The sequence below is a fragment of the Oryx dammah genome, unplaced genomic scaffold (assembly GCF_014754425.2).
Source record: "Oryx dammah isolate SB20612 unplaced genomic scaffold, SCBI_Odam_1.1 HiC_scaffold_19, whole genome shotgun sequence".
NCBI classification, from domain to species: Eukaryota; Metazoa; Chordata; class Mammalia; order Artiodactyla; family Bovidae; genus Oryx; species Oryx dammah.
The window spans coordinates 23,556,461-23,573,621 of record NW_024070203.1 but is presented as its reverse complement, the minus strand read 5'-3'; the positions used below and the strand labels follow the sequence as shown (position 1 = coordinate 23,573,621).

The 17,161-nt window shown below is 47.9% G+C and overlaps 1 protein-coding gene across 1 annotated transcript in view; it reads left to right on the top strand.

Annotated features, from left to right (window-relative positions):
• The window catches only part of LOC120879130 (gasdermin-C-like), a 17,331-nt gene extending 2,873 nt beyond the window's left edge, over positions 1–14,458 (top strand). The window contains exons 3-13 of the mRNA XM_040262180.1: positions 242–425; positions 4,077–4,245; positions 6,158–6,269; positions 9,407–9,588; positions 9,708–9,726; positions 9,934–9,981; positions 10,305–10,331; positions 11,690–11,913; positions 12,244–12,358; positions 13,036–13,109; positions 13,765–14,458. Coding sequence (XP_040118114.1) covers positions 242–425; positions 4,077–4,245; positions 6,158–6,269; positions 9,407–9,588; positions 9,708–9,726; positions 9,934–9,981; positions 10,305–10,331; positions 11,690–11,913; positions 12,244–12,358; positions 13,036–13,109; positions 13,765–14,004 — 1,394 coding nt within the window. The 3' untranslated portion in view covers positions 14,005–14,458. The remainder of the gene's footprint in view (positions 1–241; positions 426–4,076; positions 4,246–6,157; positions 6,270–9,406; positions 9,589–9,707; positions 9,727–9,933; positions 9,982–10,304; positions 10,332–11,689; positions 11,914–12,243; positions 12,359–13,035; positions 13,110–13,764) is intronic.
• Positions 14,459–17,161: the final 2,703 nt, after the last annotated feature.

Here is a 17,161-nt window from a genome sequence, read left to right as displayed (position 1 = left end):
AGGTTAAGACTCTGCACTTCCACTGCAGAGAACTCGAGTTCAGTCCCGGATGGGGAAAGTAAGATCCCATGGGGAGTGGCTAAGTAAATAACAATTCACAAATATATATATATATATATATATATTTTTTTTTTTTTAAGAGGATTAGGATAAAAAGAGGACTCGGTTATTCTATTCCCCACACCAGCTGTTCCAGAGTGAATTCTTGGCTAAAACTAAGGTCATTTTTTTCTATCCCCAGAGCCTGTAGTGACAGAAAAATTTGTCTTCATTGACAAAATGGTCTGGAAGGGGGCAGCTGAGGTAGATGTGACTGCTGGGCTAGAAGTGAGTGTGTCGGGGAAGGCTAACCAGTCCTATGAATGCTCCCTGGAGGTTCAGTCTGTTACCATCTCACCATGCGACTGGGAAGACCTCCAGAAGAGGTGAGGCCAGGGGAGAGGAAGAACGGGTCAGGGAGCCCCAAGGGCTCTCCTCATGGGCAAGGAGGCGTCTAGCAGAGCTTGTTGCTGAGGTTCAGAAGGAAGAAAATGACATCCCATATCATGCTGCTCTTCTTAGATATCTATGCATTCACTCATTCATGAAACTAATGGTCATTATCTTATACACACTTATTAAAACAGTAGTTACCCATTACTGTGCTATTATGTGATGGGCATTGAATAATAACAAGATATAAATATCTCTGCCCTATCTTGAGAAACCTGTATGCAGGTCAGGAAGCAACAGTTAGAACTGGACATGGAACAACAGACTGGTTCCAAATAGGAAAAGGAGTACGTCAAGGCTGTATATTGTCACCCTGCTTATTTAACTTATATGCAGAGTACATCATGAGAAATGTTGGGCTGGAGGAAGCACCAACTGGAATCAAGATTGCTGGGAGAATTATCAATAACCTCAGATATGCAGATGACACCACCCTTATGGCAGAAAGTGAAGAAGAACTAAAGAGCCTCTTGATGAAGGTGAAAGAGGAGAGTGAAAAAGTTGGCTTAAAGCTCAACATTCAGAAAACGAAGATCATGGCATCTGGTCCCATTACTTCATGGCAAATAGATGGGGAAACACTGGAAATAGTGGTTGACTTTATTTTGGGGGTCTCCAAAATCACTGCAGATGGTGATTGCAGCCATGAAATTAAAAGACACTTACTCCTTGGAAGAAAAGTTATGTCCAACCTAGATAGCATATTCAAAAGCAAAGATATTACTTTGCCAACAAAGGTCTGTCTAGAAGGCTATGGTTTTTCCAGTGGTCATGTATGGATGTGAGAGTTGGACTGTAAAGAAAACTGAGCACTGAAGAATTGATGTTTTTGAACTGTGGTGTTGGAGAAGACTCTTGAGAGTCCCTTGGACTGCAAGGTGATCCAACCAGTCCATCCTAGAGGAAATCAGTCCTGGGTGTTCATTGGAAGGACTGATGTTAAAACTGAAACTCCAATATTTTGGCCACCTGATGCGAAAAGTTGACTCATTGGAAAAGACCCTGATGTTGGGAAAGGTTGAAGGCAGGAGGAGGAGGAGATGACAGAGGATGAGATGGTTAGATGGCATCACCGACTCAATGGACATGAGTTTGAGTAAACTCTGGGAGTTGATGATGGACAGGGAGGCCTGGCAAGCTGAGGTTCAAGGGGTTGCAAAGAGTCAGGCACGACTGAGCGACTGAACTGAACTGAAAGGCACTTTTAATTAATGTAGACAGGCAAAGGACAGGGAGTGAGGAAATAATCAATAAAAAATAAATTAATAAAATATTAATTTAAATGAGACAAAGACTCTGAGACTTTTTAATTAAACTCTGCAAGTGTCCAGTGATTTAATTTACCTCCATGCATATAGGCAAAGATGGATAGCCAATGAATCTCTAAGAACTTAACAAAGAACTTAAGTCTTTATGCCTTTTAAAAACTGAGATGCCAGTTTAAATAGATTTTTATGAAGGCAACAAAGGTGGAAGCCCATGTTAAGGAAGCAACTAGAAACTCAACAGAAATTACTTTGACAGGGCATTGCCCAATTTCTGTCTTCCTTGTGTCTTGCCAGCCCTTATTGGAAGTAGCATCTGCAAAGACTGTCTTGCAGGAAAATATCTGGGCTTCTGGAACTAAGAAAATAAAAACCATTTTTCTCCTTGATAAATAAAGAGAAAATTCTAGAATAAATTGTATCAGCTATTTTCAAGTAAGATCAGTAAGTCTGAGATCAAAGCTTTAAATATAAAAAGGCAGTTAGATTTTTAAGAAATGGGATGTGGAGGCTGCAACGTGTTTCAGCTACAGAGGTAATCACAGTTTGTGATGGGGGCTCTGAAGGTAAGACAGGAAGAAGTAACAGAGAATGCCTGGAGGGAGGGTAGTCTGTTTAGGTCTCGGAGGGGCTGAGTTGAGTTCAGACCTTAAGAATGAAAGAAGCAAGCAAGAGCGGGATGAAAGGGATCCAGAGGAGGGGTTAAAGGCAATGAGGCAGGGCAGAGGTGGGTATTGTCAAGATGTTGGAGGGGGGAGGCTGCAGCTTAGCCAACCAAGATGAAGGTGATGGAAAATGAGGCTCAGGAAGTAAGTAGATATCAGATAACGCAGCCCTTAGACACCAGATAAGCAGCTTGAGAGCAGAGTGAAAAAGCTGAGTTGAAATTCAACATTAAAAAAAAAAAAAAAACTAACATCATGGCATCCGATCCTATCACTTCATGGCAAAAAGAAGAGGGGAAAGTGGAAACGGTGACAGATTTTATTTTCCTGGGCTCCAAAATCACTGAGGACAGTGACTGCAGCCATGAAATTAAAAGATGACTTCTTCTTAGAAGGAAAGTGATGACAAACCTAGACGGTGTATTCAAAATCAGAGACATCACTTTGGCGAAAAAGTTCATCTAGTCAAAGCTATGGTTTTCCAGTAGTCACATATGGATGTAAGAGTCGGACCATAAAGAAGGCTGAGTGCCGAAGAATTGATGCTTTTGAATTGTTGTGCTAGAGAAGACTCTTGCGAGTCTCTTCGACTACAAGATGAAACCAGTCAATCCTAAAGGAAATCAACTGTGAATATTCATCAGAAGGACTCTTGCTGAAGCTCCAATATTTTGACCACCTGATGCGAAGAACCAGCTCATTGGAAAAGACCCTGATGTTGGGAAAGATAGAAGGCAGAAGGAGAAGAGGGCAGCAGAGGATGAGATGGTTAGAGAGCATCACCAACTCAATGAATAAGAATTTGAGCAAACTTCGGGAGACCGCAGAGTACAGAAGAGCCTGGCAAGCTGTAGATCATGGGATCTCAAAGAGTCAGACATGACTTAGCAACTGAAAAATAAGTGGCTTGAACTGTACTCCAAGGGCTCAGCCCTGGATCCTCAGTGATCCCCTCCACTGAAAAGCAATCTAGAAATTTCTCAGGCTTCCACACGGCTGATATCCAGGGCACCAACCCTAGCAGGGGCCTTGAGTGGAATCAGGGATGAGTCTCAGAAGTGAAATGGAGATGAAATTTTCTTTCAGGACTTCACACCGCTCGCATCTCCCACCCAAACTTACATCTTCAAGCCAGGCCTACCCACCTACCAAGGATGTTCAATCCATAAACACCTACCCATACTAGTCAAGAAAAAAAATCATCCAAAATCCTCCCAGCGTCATCATACTTTATCTGTGTTCTCCACATCCCACCCTGACTATGTCTCTGGACAAGGGTGGGTGTGGAGGTCCCCAGGTTTGACAGCAGGATCTCCTAAGGACTGTTCTCCACCATCTAGACTTGTCTACTTCTGGATCTTCTGGTGAGAGGCCCTAGAGCTGGAGATCTATAAACTGCCCTCTAAAAGCAATAACATAATTTTGGAAAGCCTTAAGAAGTTGGCTTGGGTACTCTCACACCCATCCCCCCATAAGAGAAGGAGGCCTCTCCATCACGCATGCCAGAGACATCCTTCTTAGCCTAAAAGCCAGTACCTTCCCACCGTTTAGGGCTCCACACAGGCTCTGCACGCTTCAGGGTCCTAAGGAGAGGAGAAACCTGAGAAGCCATCTCTTTCGCACTCTGACCCTCCTCCTCCTTTATGTCCGCTAGGAAAGTGTTGGATCAAGAGCCGTCATTTCTGAAGGAGTGCCGGACCAGAGGGGACAACCTGTATGTGGTGACAGCGGCTGTGAAACTGATCAACAGAACCGTCCTGCAGGACAGCGGCAGTGTGAATGCCACGGGCAAATTCTCTATCCCTTGGAGTTTTTATGCCAAGGTATCGTGTTGTCCTGAAGTGGGGTAGGGCCCCAAGAGCACAGCCAGCCCAGCGTCCCTTCCCAGGGACCCTGGTCCCTCTTAGGACCTCTTTTCAGGGGCTGGGGTAAGTGGAGTCATTACTTAGGACCTGGTTTCGGGGCAGGGGGGGTGAGTGGGATTACTCCCCACTTCTCATGTGCTGAGGAAGCCTGACCCCTGACCTGAGAGTCCATCTAACATCCTCCCTTTAGTATTTCAGTACATGGGATTATTCCATAGTGATAAAATGGGCAATAGGTTTAATTATTTGAGATTATATTTTGCTTTGGGCAAATGATAGATCCTTGAAGTTACTAAAGTGTAGTCGCTGTACTATATTCTTGTGTGATTTGCTAGAGGAAACAAGGAATTATTGTTTAGTCGCTAATTCATGTCCAGCTCTGAGACCTATGGGCTGACTGTAGCCCACCAGGCTCCTCTGTCCATAAGGTTTCGCAGGCAAGAATACCAGAGTGGGTCACCACTTCCTTCCCCAGGGAATCTTCCCAATCCAGTCAGGGATCGAATTTGTGTTTCTTGCATTGCAGGCGGGTTCTTTATCATTGAGCCACTTGAGAAGCCCGAGGAATCATTAACACAAAACAAAACTTTGGCAGTTAAAACACCCTAAATACTGTGATACCTGAAGCAGAAAGTTTATAGATTCAGATTTAAATATGTTCAAGCACATATGATGTACACAAACTCATGATGGCCAATTATAATCTTTCAAAATTGACTTAAACTAATATATCAAATATGTATGCAATATCGGCTAGGATTTGCAGAGATAAAGAAATTGCATGTGTGTTATAACATGTTTTCTATGCAACATACTGTGTGTAAGTTGTCCTCATTTAAGAGACTTAGAAACTAAAAAGGGAAAAAAAAAATAGCCTGAAATATGAACTAACTTTCCCCAAATCGGTTAATTTGTCCTGGGAGAGGCCAGATCCCACCTGCATCATTTAGTTCCAAAGAAACCTGAAATAAATAAAACACGACTCTAATCTGAAGGACATTTTGATGTTCAGCTTTGGGTTTCCATCTACTTGGGCTGGGCAACTGGACTTTGTGAAAATAGAAGAAAACCCAGCATCCTTTCACATAGCACAACTGCTCACAGGGTCCAGCAAGGTTCTAAATATCAGCTCCTGGGCTGAGATGCTGTGAAAACAGCTTGCTTCTCACCCTGATTCACGGCCACATCAGTTTTGCCTGGTACCGCCTGTGTTTAAGTACGTCTGAGCTTCCCGTGGCATTGGTCTACACTGGACTCTCTCTTAGGAACTCAAGGGTAGGAGGCATCCTGGGGGATCAAAGCACAGAGCTGATTCTGGAGAGCCAGTGACTCATGAGGCTGCCTGAGGACATTGTGTTTCTGAGGAACAGCTCCCTGATCCAAAATAATTAAAATAATAGCATCTACCAAGAGCTTATGATGATACATTTTTTTTACTGGCGTGTAATTGCTTTGCAATGCTGTGTTAGTTTCTGCTGTAAGTGAACTGGATTGGCCATGTACACATATATTCCCTCCCCTGGGTGCCTCCCTCCCAGCCCCCCACCATCCCACTCACCCAAGTCATATGAGGATATATGTTAATCGGTGTCCGGGTCTCCTAGAATACAGGAATAACTCCATGTGACGGTTAGTTTTGTGTGTTAGCTTGACTGGTCCACAGGGCGCCCATATACATGCAATAAAAACATGACATTGAGAGACGTGAAGGTAAATACTAGAGCAAAGAAGAAAAAAAACGGGTAACTGGAAATCAGGACCAGGATGGGGGGGTGGGAGGGCAGGAGGCTGCTGGGTCCTCAGCTCGTGAGCTTCTAGAAGCTCATGCGCTCATGCACACATGACCGTATTGCCTGGCTTCTCTCCCCAGAGCACAGGAGACGGGTCGAGTCTCAAAGTGAGAGAAAGGACGCTGACTCTGCCCCAGGGCACCGTGATGGCCTATAAGAGGAAGCAGCTGGTGTTCCGGGAGAATGCCCGAGGTGAGCAGGGCCTGAAAGGGGTCGGGGGGAGTGGGAGACCACCCAGAGGCCACCCTGGCTTCCCTCCCTGCTGGAGAAGGGGAGGAGTACGGTTTCTCAGCCTCCCACAGCCACCTCCAAGCCTGCAAGACCGAACCATGAGCACACGGAGACCCAGAGGCAGTGTCCCATGCGGAGACAGACACAAGGGGGCCCAACGTGGGGTGTCCTTAGCACCAGGCAAAGAGCAGCCCCGATCCCGACCAAGTCTATGTATTCAAGGCCCTGCCACTCTCGGCAGCTCACCTCGGGGAGCCGCAGAGCCCCGTAAGCCCAGGTAAAGCTCATAACACAGTGGCTCGTCATAAACAGAACTGCAGATGTAGTAAGGCCATTTCCTCCTCCAGGGCATCTTCCCAACCCAGGGATCGAACCCGGGTCTCCCGCATTGCAGGCGGATTCTCTACCATCTGAGCCACCAGGGACACCCCAACAACAGAACACAGGAATTTATCTATTAATATGTCTTTCCCTCACTAGCCTCAAAGTGTTCAGCCCCCAATACACACACCCTCGCTTTGGGTTCTGACTTCACATCAGTGAACTAGTGTCATCAAACACCAACCACACACCCAGGAGGAATGGTGAGCACTGGGAACACAGCTCAGCGTCCTTGGTGTCCCCTCTCTCAAATGCTGAGACCCAGCTAGAGGCCATCCTGACGCAGCTGAGGTCCAAGGGGGGAAGGTGCCCTCAACACACACACATACAGGCCGTCCTGACACAGCTGAGGTCCAAGGGCAGAAGGTGCCCTCAACACACACACACACACGCACGCTCGCATGCACGCTGTCCTGACACAGCTGAGGTCCAAGGGGAGAGGATGCCCTCAACACACACACACGCACACACACCTATAGCACCCCCTCTGTAACATCTCATCAAGGCTGGGTGCTGGCATCAGTCGCCACCTGTCGACAGCAGGTGAAAAGAATCGAGCTCTCCAGTCTCATGGGGTCAGAGGACCTCAGCTTCCAGAAAAAGGGCCAGTCCTACTGAGAGCAGAGACAAAGATGGGATTCACGGCTAATTTAGAGAGAGACCAGAGACTGTGCAGAGGTCATCAGGAGATGGTAGTGTTATTAACAAGCGTGGGAAATGACAAAGTGTTATTTATTTAGGAGGGGATGAGAAGGAGCCTCATTTTCAAAAACATGTTTTCTAAGTGTTCAGTAAAGTCGCTCAGTCGTGTCCAACTCTTTGTGACCCCATGAATCGCAGCACACCAGGCCTCCCTGTCCATCACCAACTCCCAGAGTCCACCCAAACCCACGTCCATTGTGTCCGTGATGCCATCCAGCCATCTCATCCTCTGTCATCCCGTTTTCCTCCTGCCTTCAATCTTTCCCGGCATCAGGGTTTTCTCAAATGAGTCAGCTCTTTGCATTAGGTGGCCAAAGGATTGGAGTTTCAGCTTCAACATCAGTCCTTCCAATGAACACCCAGGGCTGATCTCCTTTAGAATGGACTGGTTGGACCTCCTTGCAGTCCAAGGGACTCTCAAGAGTCTTTTCCAACACCACAGTTCAAAAGCATCAATTCTTCTGCACTCAGCTTTCTTCATAGCCCAACTCTCACATCCATACATGACCACTGGAAAAACCGTAGTCTTTACTAGATGGACCTTTGCTGGCAAAGTAATGTCTCTGCTTTTAAATATGCTATCTTGGTTGATCATAACTTTCCTTCCAAGGAGTAAGCATCTTTTAATTTCATGGCTGCAATCACCATCTGCAGTGATTTTGGAGCCTTCCAAAATAAAGTCAGCCACTGTTTCCAGTGTTTCCCCATCTATTTGCCATGAAGTGATGGGACCAGATGCCATGATCTTCGTTTTCTGAATGTTGAGCTTTAAGCCAACTTTTTCACTCTCCTCTTTCAACTTCATCAAGAGGCTCTTTAGTTCTTCTTCACTTTCTGCCATAAGGGTGGTGTCATCTGCATAGCTGAGGTTTATTGATATTTCTCCTGGCAATCTTGATTCCAGCTTGTGCTTCCTCCAGCCCAGCGTTTCTCATGATGTACTCTGCATATAAGTTAAATAAGCAGGGTGACAATATACAGCCTTGACGTACTCCTTTTTCTATTTGGAACCAGTTTGTTGTTCCATGTCCAGTTCTAACTGTTGCTTCCTGACCTACATACAGATTTCTCAAGAGGCAGGTCAGGTGGTCTGGTATTCCCATCTCTTCAGAATTTTCCACAGTTTATTGTGACCCACACAGTCAAAGGCTTTGGCATAGTCAATAAAACAGAAGAAGCTATTCTTCTGAAATTCTCTCGCTTTTTCTATGATCCATCGGATGTTGGCAATTTGATCTCTGATTCCTCTGCCTTTTCTAAAACCAGCTTGAACATCTGGAAGTTCACGGTTCATGTATTGCTGAAACCTGGCTTGGAGAATTTTAAGCATTACTTTACTAGCATGTGAGATGAGTGCAATTGTGCAGTAGTTTGAGCATTCTTTGGCATTGCCTTTCTTTGGGATTGGAATGAAAACTGACTTTTCCAGTCCTGTGGCCACTGCTGAGTTTTCCAAATTTGCTGGCATATTGAGTGCAGCACTTTCATAGCATCATCTTTCAGGATTTGAAATAGCTCCACTGGAATTCCATCACCTCCACTAGCTTTGTTCATAGTGATGCTTCCTAAGGCCCACTTGACTTCACATTCCAGGATGTCTGGCTCTAGGTGAGTGATCACACCATCGTGATTATCTGGGTCATGAAGATCTTTTTTGTACAGTTCTTCCGTGTATTCTTGCCACCTCTTCTTAATATCTTCTGCTTCTGTTAGGTCCCTACCATTTCTCTCCTTTATTGAGCCCATTTTTGCCTAAAATGTTCCCTTGGTATCTCTAATTTTGTTGAAGAAATCTCTAGGTGTTAGCGGGTAGGAACCGAAGACAGCGGGACTCAAGAGAAAGAGGATCATCACAATCCTGCCTGCAAGTTGTGCCCTGACCACGAGGGGGCGTGCGGGGCCTCTCTGCACCATTCAGGCCGGAGGGTGAGGGGAGAGGGCTATGGGTGCAGGCGTGTGAAAGGATCCAGCAGGAATAACCTGGGCTCTCCTGACCTGGCTTCTTCCCCTTGCAGCCATTCTTCTCATCTCAGATGATGACAAGCAGAAAACCTTCCCAGAAGATGAGTTCCTGAGTTGGGCGGGGTCTGTGCCTAGACCTCAGTTTCAAGGCAGCAGCCACACAAGGCACTCAGTTCTACAGGAAAGACTCCTCCAGCCAGGTCCTCCACCACCTCCTCGTTTCTTCCCCTGCCCTTGACCCAGACACAGGCCCCTTGGCCCCGCAGACAGCCACCTCTCTCTTCTGAATCCTGAAGCAGAGTCCTGGGGGAGGGGGAGGGGGTGGCGGTACTTGCCAAGGTTCCCTGTCTCCAGGCATTGTGTCAGCTGAGAGGTGAGAAATAAGAGGGAACAGGGAGGAGGTAGAGAGGCTGGGAGGAGGAGGGAGAGGAGATGGGAGGGGAGAAAAAGTGCCTCGAGAAACTGCAGGAGCTGCGGATGTCACTAGGTGAGCGAGTTATTTTAGAGCCAGGAAAGTGGGATCGGACCCCTCCACCAGGAATAACCTGGGCTCTCCTGACCTGCCTTCTTCCCCATCCAGAAATTCTTTCCATCTCAGATGATGACAAGCAGAAGGTCTTTTCCGAAGGTGAGTTCCTCAGGGGACAGGTTCTCTGCCAAGCCCCCAGGCCCTGCTGAGCCCTGACCCTCTCTGGATGCTAATAAGAGCGGTGCAAGGTGTTTAGCCCAGGTGTTAATCTGCAGTGCAGACCCAGAGGAAAACTTCCCTTCTTCCTCCATAGCCTGCTATCTTCTCTGTCTTTCACAAGCCATAGACCTTTGTGGTCACAGAGAAAGCCACTTTTCTCCTTTGAATACCAGGACAGCTAATGGGGGTTTGTGTTTGTGTGTGTGTTTTGGGGGAGGGGAGGTTAACTCTTGGCGAATGAGCCCTTCTGCTTATCTTTCCAGAGAAATGGAAGATGCAATCAGCGATGGGTGAGTGGGTGATCTTACAGCCAGGAAAGTGGGCTCCGATCCCTTCCCAAAGCCTCCCGTCACAACCCAAGTCCCAGGTGCTTGCCTTTGCTGTCCTTACCCATGGTACTGGCTCTGGCACCTTGGGCAAGGGGAAGGGGTGGACACAAACCGGGCGGGTTCAGGGAAGTAAGGGGCAGAAGTTCAGAGAAACCGAGTGTTCTCACAGACTAACTCTTGGATGGGGAAGTAAATTTCCCTTCTAGGCACCATAAGATGTCCCATCCTCGCAACTGGTGAGTGTGTGTTTGCTGGGACTGGGGTGGGGTCCTAATGGCAAATACACATCTGGAGAGCAGAGCAGGTGGCCCCTGCCTTTGCCACCACTGCTCTGGGGCCTGGCCCTAGTTTCTGTGGAATGGGAAGGGTCTGGGAAGGCCAAGGAGGTGGAGGGATGGGCTGGAATAGGGGGAGGAAGAGGTTAAACAAAAGGAAGGAGGTGTTAGGAGGGCAGGACCCTCCAAAACGTCTCAAGAGTAAACCTGGGGGATGAGAAAGGGAGATGATCCCTTGTGACTCTTTCCAGGAAGAACACGGGAACCCGTTTGCCGAGGTCAGTATTTATGAAGAAGAAACCTGGGCTTCCTGGGTGGAAAACTGCAAAGCTAAGTACCCAAAAGGTGATGTGCACGCAACTTACAAAGCTGAGCTCTACTTCCCAGCTGATGCTTTGTACAGCCCCACTCATTCATTCACTCACTCACGGATGCATGCACACAACAAACCCTTGCTGAAAACTATTCGCACAACAGGCATTATTCTGAGCAGTGGGGATACAGCCACGGGCCAAACAGAAATTCCTGCCTCACTGGACTGCTCCCTCTTAGCAGACCATCTGGAGGCCACCTGAAGTCTCCTAGGAGATGCAGAGAACCCCCAACACCATGCCTTGATTGTGTCTGTGGTCACAGATGATACAGGCAGTTACATGATGAGATGGATAATCTATGCGTGCCAGGTGCTACCCGCCCAAGCATTTTACTTAGTAAACTCATGTAATCCACATAACATCCCACTCAACACATGTGGAAACTGGGCCCAGAGCACCTAGGATTCTCATCTCTAGAGCCCATCACAGGAATCCACGTTGTTCTAGACATGACCCAGAACTGAGCACTTGGTCATTTTCTTCCACTTCCTATGACCTCTTTCCAGAATTTCCTTCTCGCCTCCCAGCCTTCTACTCCCCCCACCCCCTACCCCCCAGCCCCTTCTCAGCACTAGGACTGCCCACCTTTCTAGCCTATTATGATAGCTCCATCCTCAGAATTCAAACATGCCGTCCACAGAAATGCTTTTGGTTGGCAGATAAATGGGATGGAGGTGCCCAGCTTACCACACCACAAACCTTCTAATCAAAGAATTTTCCCCCACTTTCTGGTTGATGTTGATGCTGAGGACAGATTTCAAGTCCCTACAAAACGAGGTTTCCAGAGAAATGGAGGCAGTGGCTGAGCTCCCCAGGGACATTCGACATGCTCTTTTCCATACCATCCTGGCCAAGCTCAGGGACCAAGGGGCTCTGCAGGACCTCACAGACATGGTGAGAAAGGGGTCCCACTCTCCCTAAGGCCGATCAGAGTTGTGAAGGGGCAGGTTTAGGAGGTCGACGACTGAGATACCCGGGAAAGGAGGGCTGAGGAGGGGAGAGGGGACCCCAGATACTGGCCCAGCACAGTGACCAGGTCCAGGGCTTGCAGCCCACGTGCTGCAGCTGCTTGGAATCTCCTGGGGGAGGTAAAGAGCCCTCCCCCTCCTGCCTGAGCTAATCACTTGTAAACTCAAAAGATACTGGCAGAATTGTACCACAATATCTATTGCTATCACTATTATCATTGTTGTTGTCTTAACTACTTATACGGGTCTCCTCTAGCTGGATGGGAACCTTTGGATTCATACGGGCAGCTTCCTAAATGAGATGCAGGAAGACTCAGGAAATGTGTGGCTTGAGTCAAAACATATCATTTACCTCCTTGAAGCCTTACTGGGTAAGAGTGACTTGAGGGAAATGTGGGAATGTCATAAATTTGGCCTCTAGACCCGAAAGGAAGGGATTAGATGCCATCTGCCACCTCTCTAATGAGGGTGTCCCAGGTGGTGCTCGTGGTAAAGAACCTGCCCGCCAGTGCAGGAGACATAAGAGATGCAGGTTCGATCCCTGGGTGGGGAAGATCCCCTGGAGGAGGGCATGGCAGCCCCCTCCAGTATCCTTTTCTGGAGAATCCCATCGACAGAGGAGCGGGGAGGGCTACAGTCCATAGGGTCACAAAGAGTTGGACATGACTGAAGCAACTTAGCACGCATGCACACACGTCTCTAAAATCTTTCTAATGACCTTCATCTCACATCATAAGTCTCTGCAAGGTCAGAAGGGCTCAGTGAGATAAATTTACCATAGGATATAGAACCAGCCCAGAGCTAGAAAGACCAGCCCTAGTCCATCCAATCTATCACTGGGTGTGGATGATTCCAGGCTCCAGTCTGGACTGTGTTACAGAGCATCCTGGAGACCATCCCAAGAGCAGGAGGGAACTTGACCTTCACGCCTAACGGGTTTTATTCCTCTGCCTCAGGGTTCTCCTCTCTTGGGGTCCCTAGTTCACAGTGAGGAAAAAAGCACTGACTCCTCATTACTCTCTCTCCCCAAATGTCCCCTTGTCCCCAGTGCTGAGTGACATCCAACATGAGCTGCTGGCCTGGTCCGTGGAGAAGAGGATCCTGCTCCAGCAGTGGGAGCTGGTGAGAAATCAACCCAAAGGGGCCAGCGTCCTGGGACAAGGGCGAGGGAACCGGGGATAAGAATGATCCTGAGGAAAGAGAGGTGATGTAAGGTCCAGCTGGCACTGGGGACAGAGCCGTGTGGCCGCTGGGAACTCGCTGGCTGCCTCTCCCTCTGCAGAGCAGGCCCAGGGCATGGGGTCCACCTCAAGAGGGTCTCCATCTCCATGGCAACCCCAGCAGAGGATTCTCACAGTTCTAAAAGAGCCACACAGGAATGCACGTTTGGGGGCTCATGCTTTTCTCATATGGTTACAATTTGCAAATTGTCTTCCTCCACATATATGTATATGTAAGTACATGTGTGTACAGATGTACACACATACATGCACACATTGCACAGATACACATATACACATGTAATTGCAGATAACACACTTTAGCAAGGTCGATGTTAGTATCACCCTTTGGCACTGAGAAACCAAAGCTCAACAATTTTCAGAAACGTATCCAAGCTCACCCTGACCACGGGTCAGAATAGGATGAGCGTTCTGGGCCGCTTGACTCCATCGCTCTCCTTCTCCCATGACCCTTAGAGGCCCTGGCTCTCAGGATAGAAGGTCTTGATTCCCAACCTCAAAGGCTGGCCTGCAACAGCTGACCCTGTTTCCTCCAGGTGAAGAGCATCCTGGAGCCCAACTTCCGGTACCCCTGGAACATTCCCTTCACCCTGGATCCCAAGCTCCTTGTCTTGCTGCAGGAAGAGGGATTGGCCGTCACCTTTGGCCTGCTGCAGGAGTGTGGCCTGAGGGTGGCCCCCGACAACCCCAAGGGGACTTGGGACCTGGAGGCCAAGAAGCCCCTGTCTGCCCTGTACGTGTCCCTCTTGGTGCTGCAGCAACTGGCTGAGGCCTGAGCCCTCCCCGGGGGCACTGAGTCCAGAGAGGACTGGCTGCACCCTAGTCTAGCTGTGAGCATCCTCAGTGCGCAGGGAACATGGAGCCCCGCCTTCTGCCACTCCAGTTTGGGTGGACAGAGATCGATAAAGACCGGAGGGAACTTTCTAGGGTGATGGAAATACTCTGTAACTCTGTATCTTGCTAAAGGTTTATGCATTTGTCTAAACTCAACAAATAGTATCTAAAGATCTGAGCATTTCAATGCATGTTAGTTTTACTTCAAAGCAATGTACACAAAGATTGAACTCTCATGAATAAGCGTTCTGAATTGCACTGGGTAAAGTGTACTGACATCTGTAACTTACTTGGAAATATATTAGAAAATGAGGTGAATTGATGGATGGATAGAGAAGCATGTGATCAAGGAAATGTGATAAAATATTTAAAACAAGAGTTCTTTTTCATTCTGAAGTGTTCTTGTATGTCTGGAATTGTTTCAAACTTATAACTACCTCCCCCCCACCGTGCAACACACACACACAATTATACCTGTACCTCTGTCAGTCAGCCTGGGAGTTTTCAGACAGTGCCTTCTGAGCTGTGGACTCAGTTCTCCCTTCATTTAAGGAAGATTCACTCATATCACTAAACACATTATACATTCTGTTTGTTGAATTCTCTCTGTCTCAGTCACCAAATGTCCTTGTGTGTGCCAAGTCCCCTCATTTGTGTCTGACTCTTTGTGACCCCATGGACTGTAGCCCACCAGGCTCCTCTGTCCCTGGGATTCTCCAGGCAAGAATACTGAAGTGGGTTGCCATGCCCTCCTCCAAGGGATCTTCCCCACCCAGGGATCAGACCCACATCTCTTATGTCTCCTGCATTGGCAGGCGGATTCTTTACCAGTAGCCTTACCTGCTGCTGCTGCTGCTAAGTCGCTTTAGTCGTGTCCGACTCTGTGCGACCCCATACATGGCAGCCCACCAGGCTCCCCCGTCCCTGGGATTCTCCAGGCAAGAACACTGGAGTGCGGTGCCATTTCCTTCTCCAATGCATGAAAGTGAAAAGTGAAAGTGAAGTCGCTCAGTCATGTCCGACTCTTCGAGATCCCGTGGACTGCAGCCTACCAGGCTCCTCCATCCATGGGATTTTCCAGGCAAGAGTACTGGAGTGGGGTGCCATCGCCTTCTCCAGCCTCACCTGGGAAGCCCACAAATGTCCTTTGGGTCCTCTAAATACATTTTACCTTGTCTATTTGCTATAATCTTTCCTTTTCCCTTTTGCATTCTCTGAGATCATGGCAGGTCTTTCCTCAATGCTTGTGAGTCAGCCCTCAACTGCAATCATCATTCTATTGCTTTCCTAATTTCTTAGCTCAGAAATTGTCATCCTGATATTCAATATGGTCCCTTAGCTTTGCAGTCTCCCTTTTGGCTTAAGTCTTGTTGTCTCTTCTGATCATCTTTAAGGTCTTGTTTTACTCAGATTATTTCACTTCAATACAAAATAATTAAGGACACTGTGGGCTCTTCTTTAACTTCTCTACCCGAATGGATTCTGCTGCTGTCTTTCTTTCCTTTAGTGTTTGCATAGATGCCACATAACCCTTTTTTTTAATTCATCTTGCTTGTCCCCAGGCAGGATGTGAAAACATGGGATATTGGTCTCAAATAGCCGAGATGCATATGAAAGGAAAAGATTTCAGTGAGTCCAGACTACATCTTCCCATACATACAAAAAGTGCTAAACTCCTTGACATATCTGGTCTCTTTAATTAACAGTGATCTTCTGATGTTCAGACTACCTGCACTTGGTTGCAAAGCTCCTATATGTCCTAGCTCCTCCCTCGCCTCCTCGGAGCAGTTTCTCAGAGCTATCTGCAGCATGTCTCCTGGGCTGCGGTCCTCATTTTGCCCCCAAATAAAACCTAAATCACAGCTCTCACCTTGTGCAAATTGTTTTCAACACCAGCATGAGCGCCTCTGTCCAAACCCCGCTCTCTGCACAAAGATGGAGGGTAGGAAGTTTTTCTTTCTTCCACACCACCTGAACTGAGACCTGTGTCTCTTCCAACACAAAAGACTGCTTGGAGCCTGTTTATACTGGCGTGAAAAAAAGAAAGGACTTACCTGGGCTCTGAGAATTCCTGCACGGTTGGCCTAGACTCTGTCCTGTCTTGTACGGATTTGCTAAATGCCCAGAGCTTGGGTTCGCACACCCAGGAGAAGCATTTGCTTGTCTCTCCACACAGAACACCCAGCGTCTTCAGAGGGGTCAGGGTGTGGTGGGAGAGGGGTTCAGGAGTCTTAGCTTCCTTTAGAGAGTTCACCTGGCTTGTCTGGGGAAGAAGAGGCGAGCTGGCTACAGGTGTGGTTATTCTTCTCATTAATATAGCTTCACTTCCCCCCAAACACTTCCTTGTGTTCAGGATCAGCCCCTCTTCCCAGAAGCAATGCCTCGTCTTCTCCTCCCTGATCCCATCTTCCCTCCCTACAAGGTCTCAACCAAGCAGATGAAAATGAAGGATTTATTTTGTAAAACTCCGGGACTTCCCTGGTGGCTCAGTGGTAAGGAATCCGCCTGACGATGCAGCAGGCATGGGTTTGATCCCTGGTGCAGGGAGATCCCACATGTTGTGGGGCAACTAAGCCCGAGCGCCACAACCACTGAGCTTGTGCTCTAAGGTCCACAATTACTGAAGCCCGCGGGCCCTAGAGCCGGTGCTGCACAAGAGACGCCACTGCAGTGGGAAGCCTGAGCACCACAACTGGAGAGGCGCCAGCGCAGCAGCGAAGACCCAACACAAAGATAAATAAATAAACCTGTGGCCTTGGGCTCAGAGCCCATAAAGCGGTGCAAGCCTCCCCCTGTTCCCCAGAAGATCTTGTTTGACTGCTGTTGTTTTCCCCAGTATTGAAAAGTTCTTGGGGTTTTTTGTTTGTTTTTTGTTTGTTAATGTCATGATAATTAACTCTGAGTGCCTATTGCTCTCTTTTCTCTTTCCACCCAGCAAAAAGACAACAGAAGGATACATTCCGGAAGTCTCTCCTGTCACTAGAGGGACACACAAGTGGCCAGAGAGAGCCTCTTTTTCATGGAACGTTCCAGGTCAACCCTTGCCTCTCCTTCTCTCCCAGCTGGGAGTTATGAGCGCAGTCTTTCCCAGTTGACTGA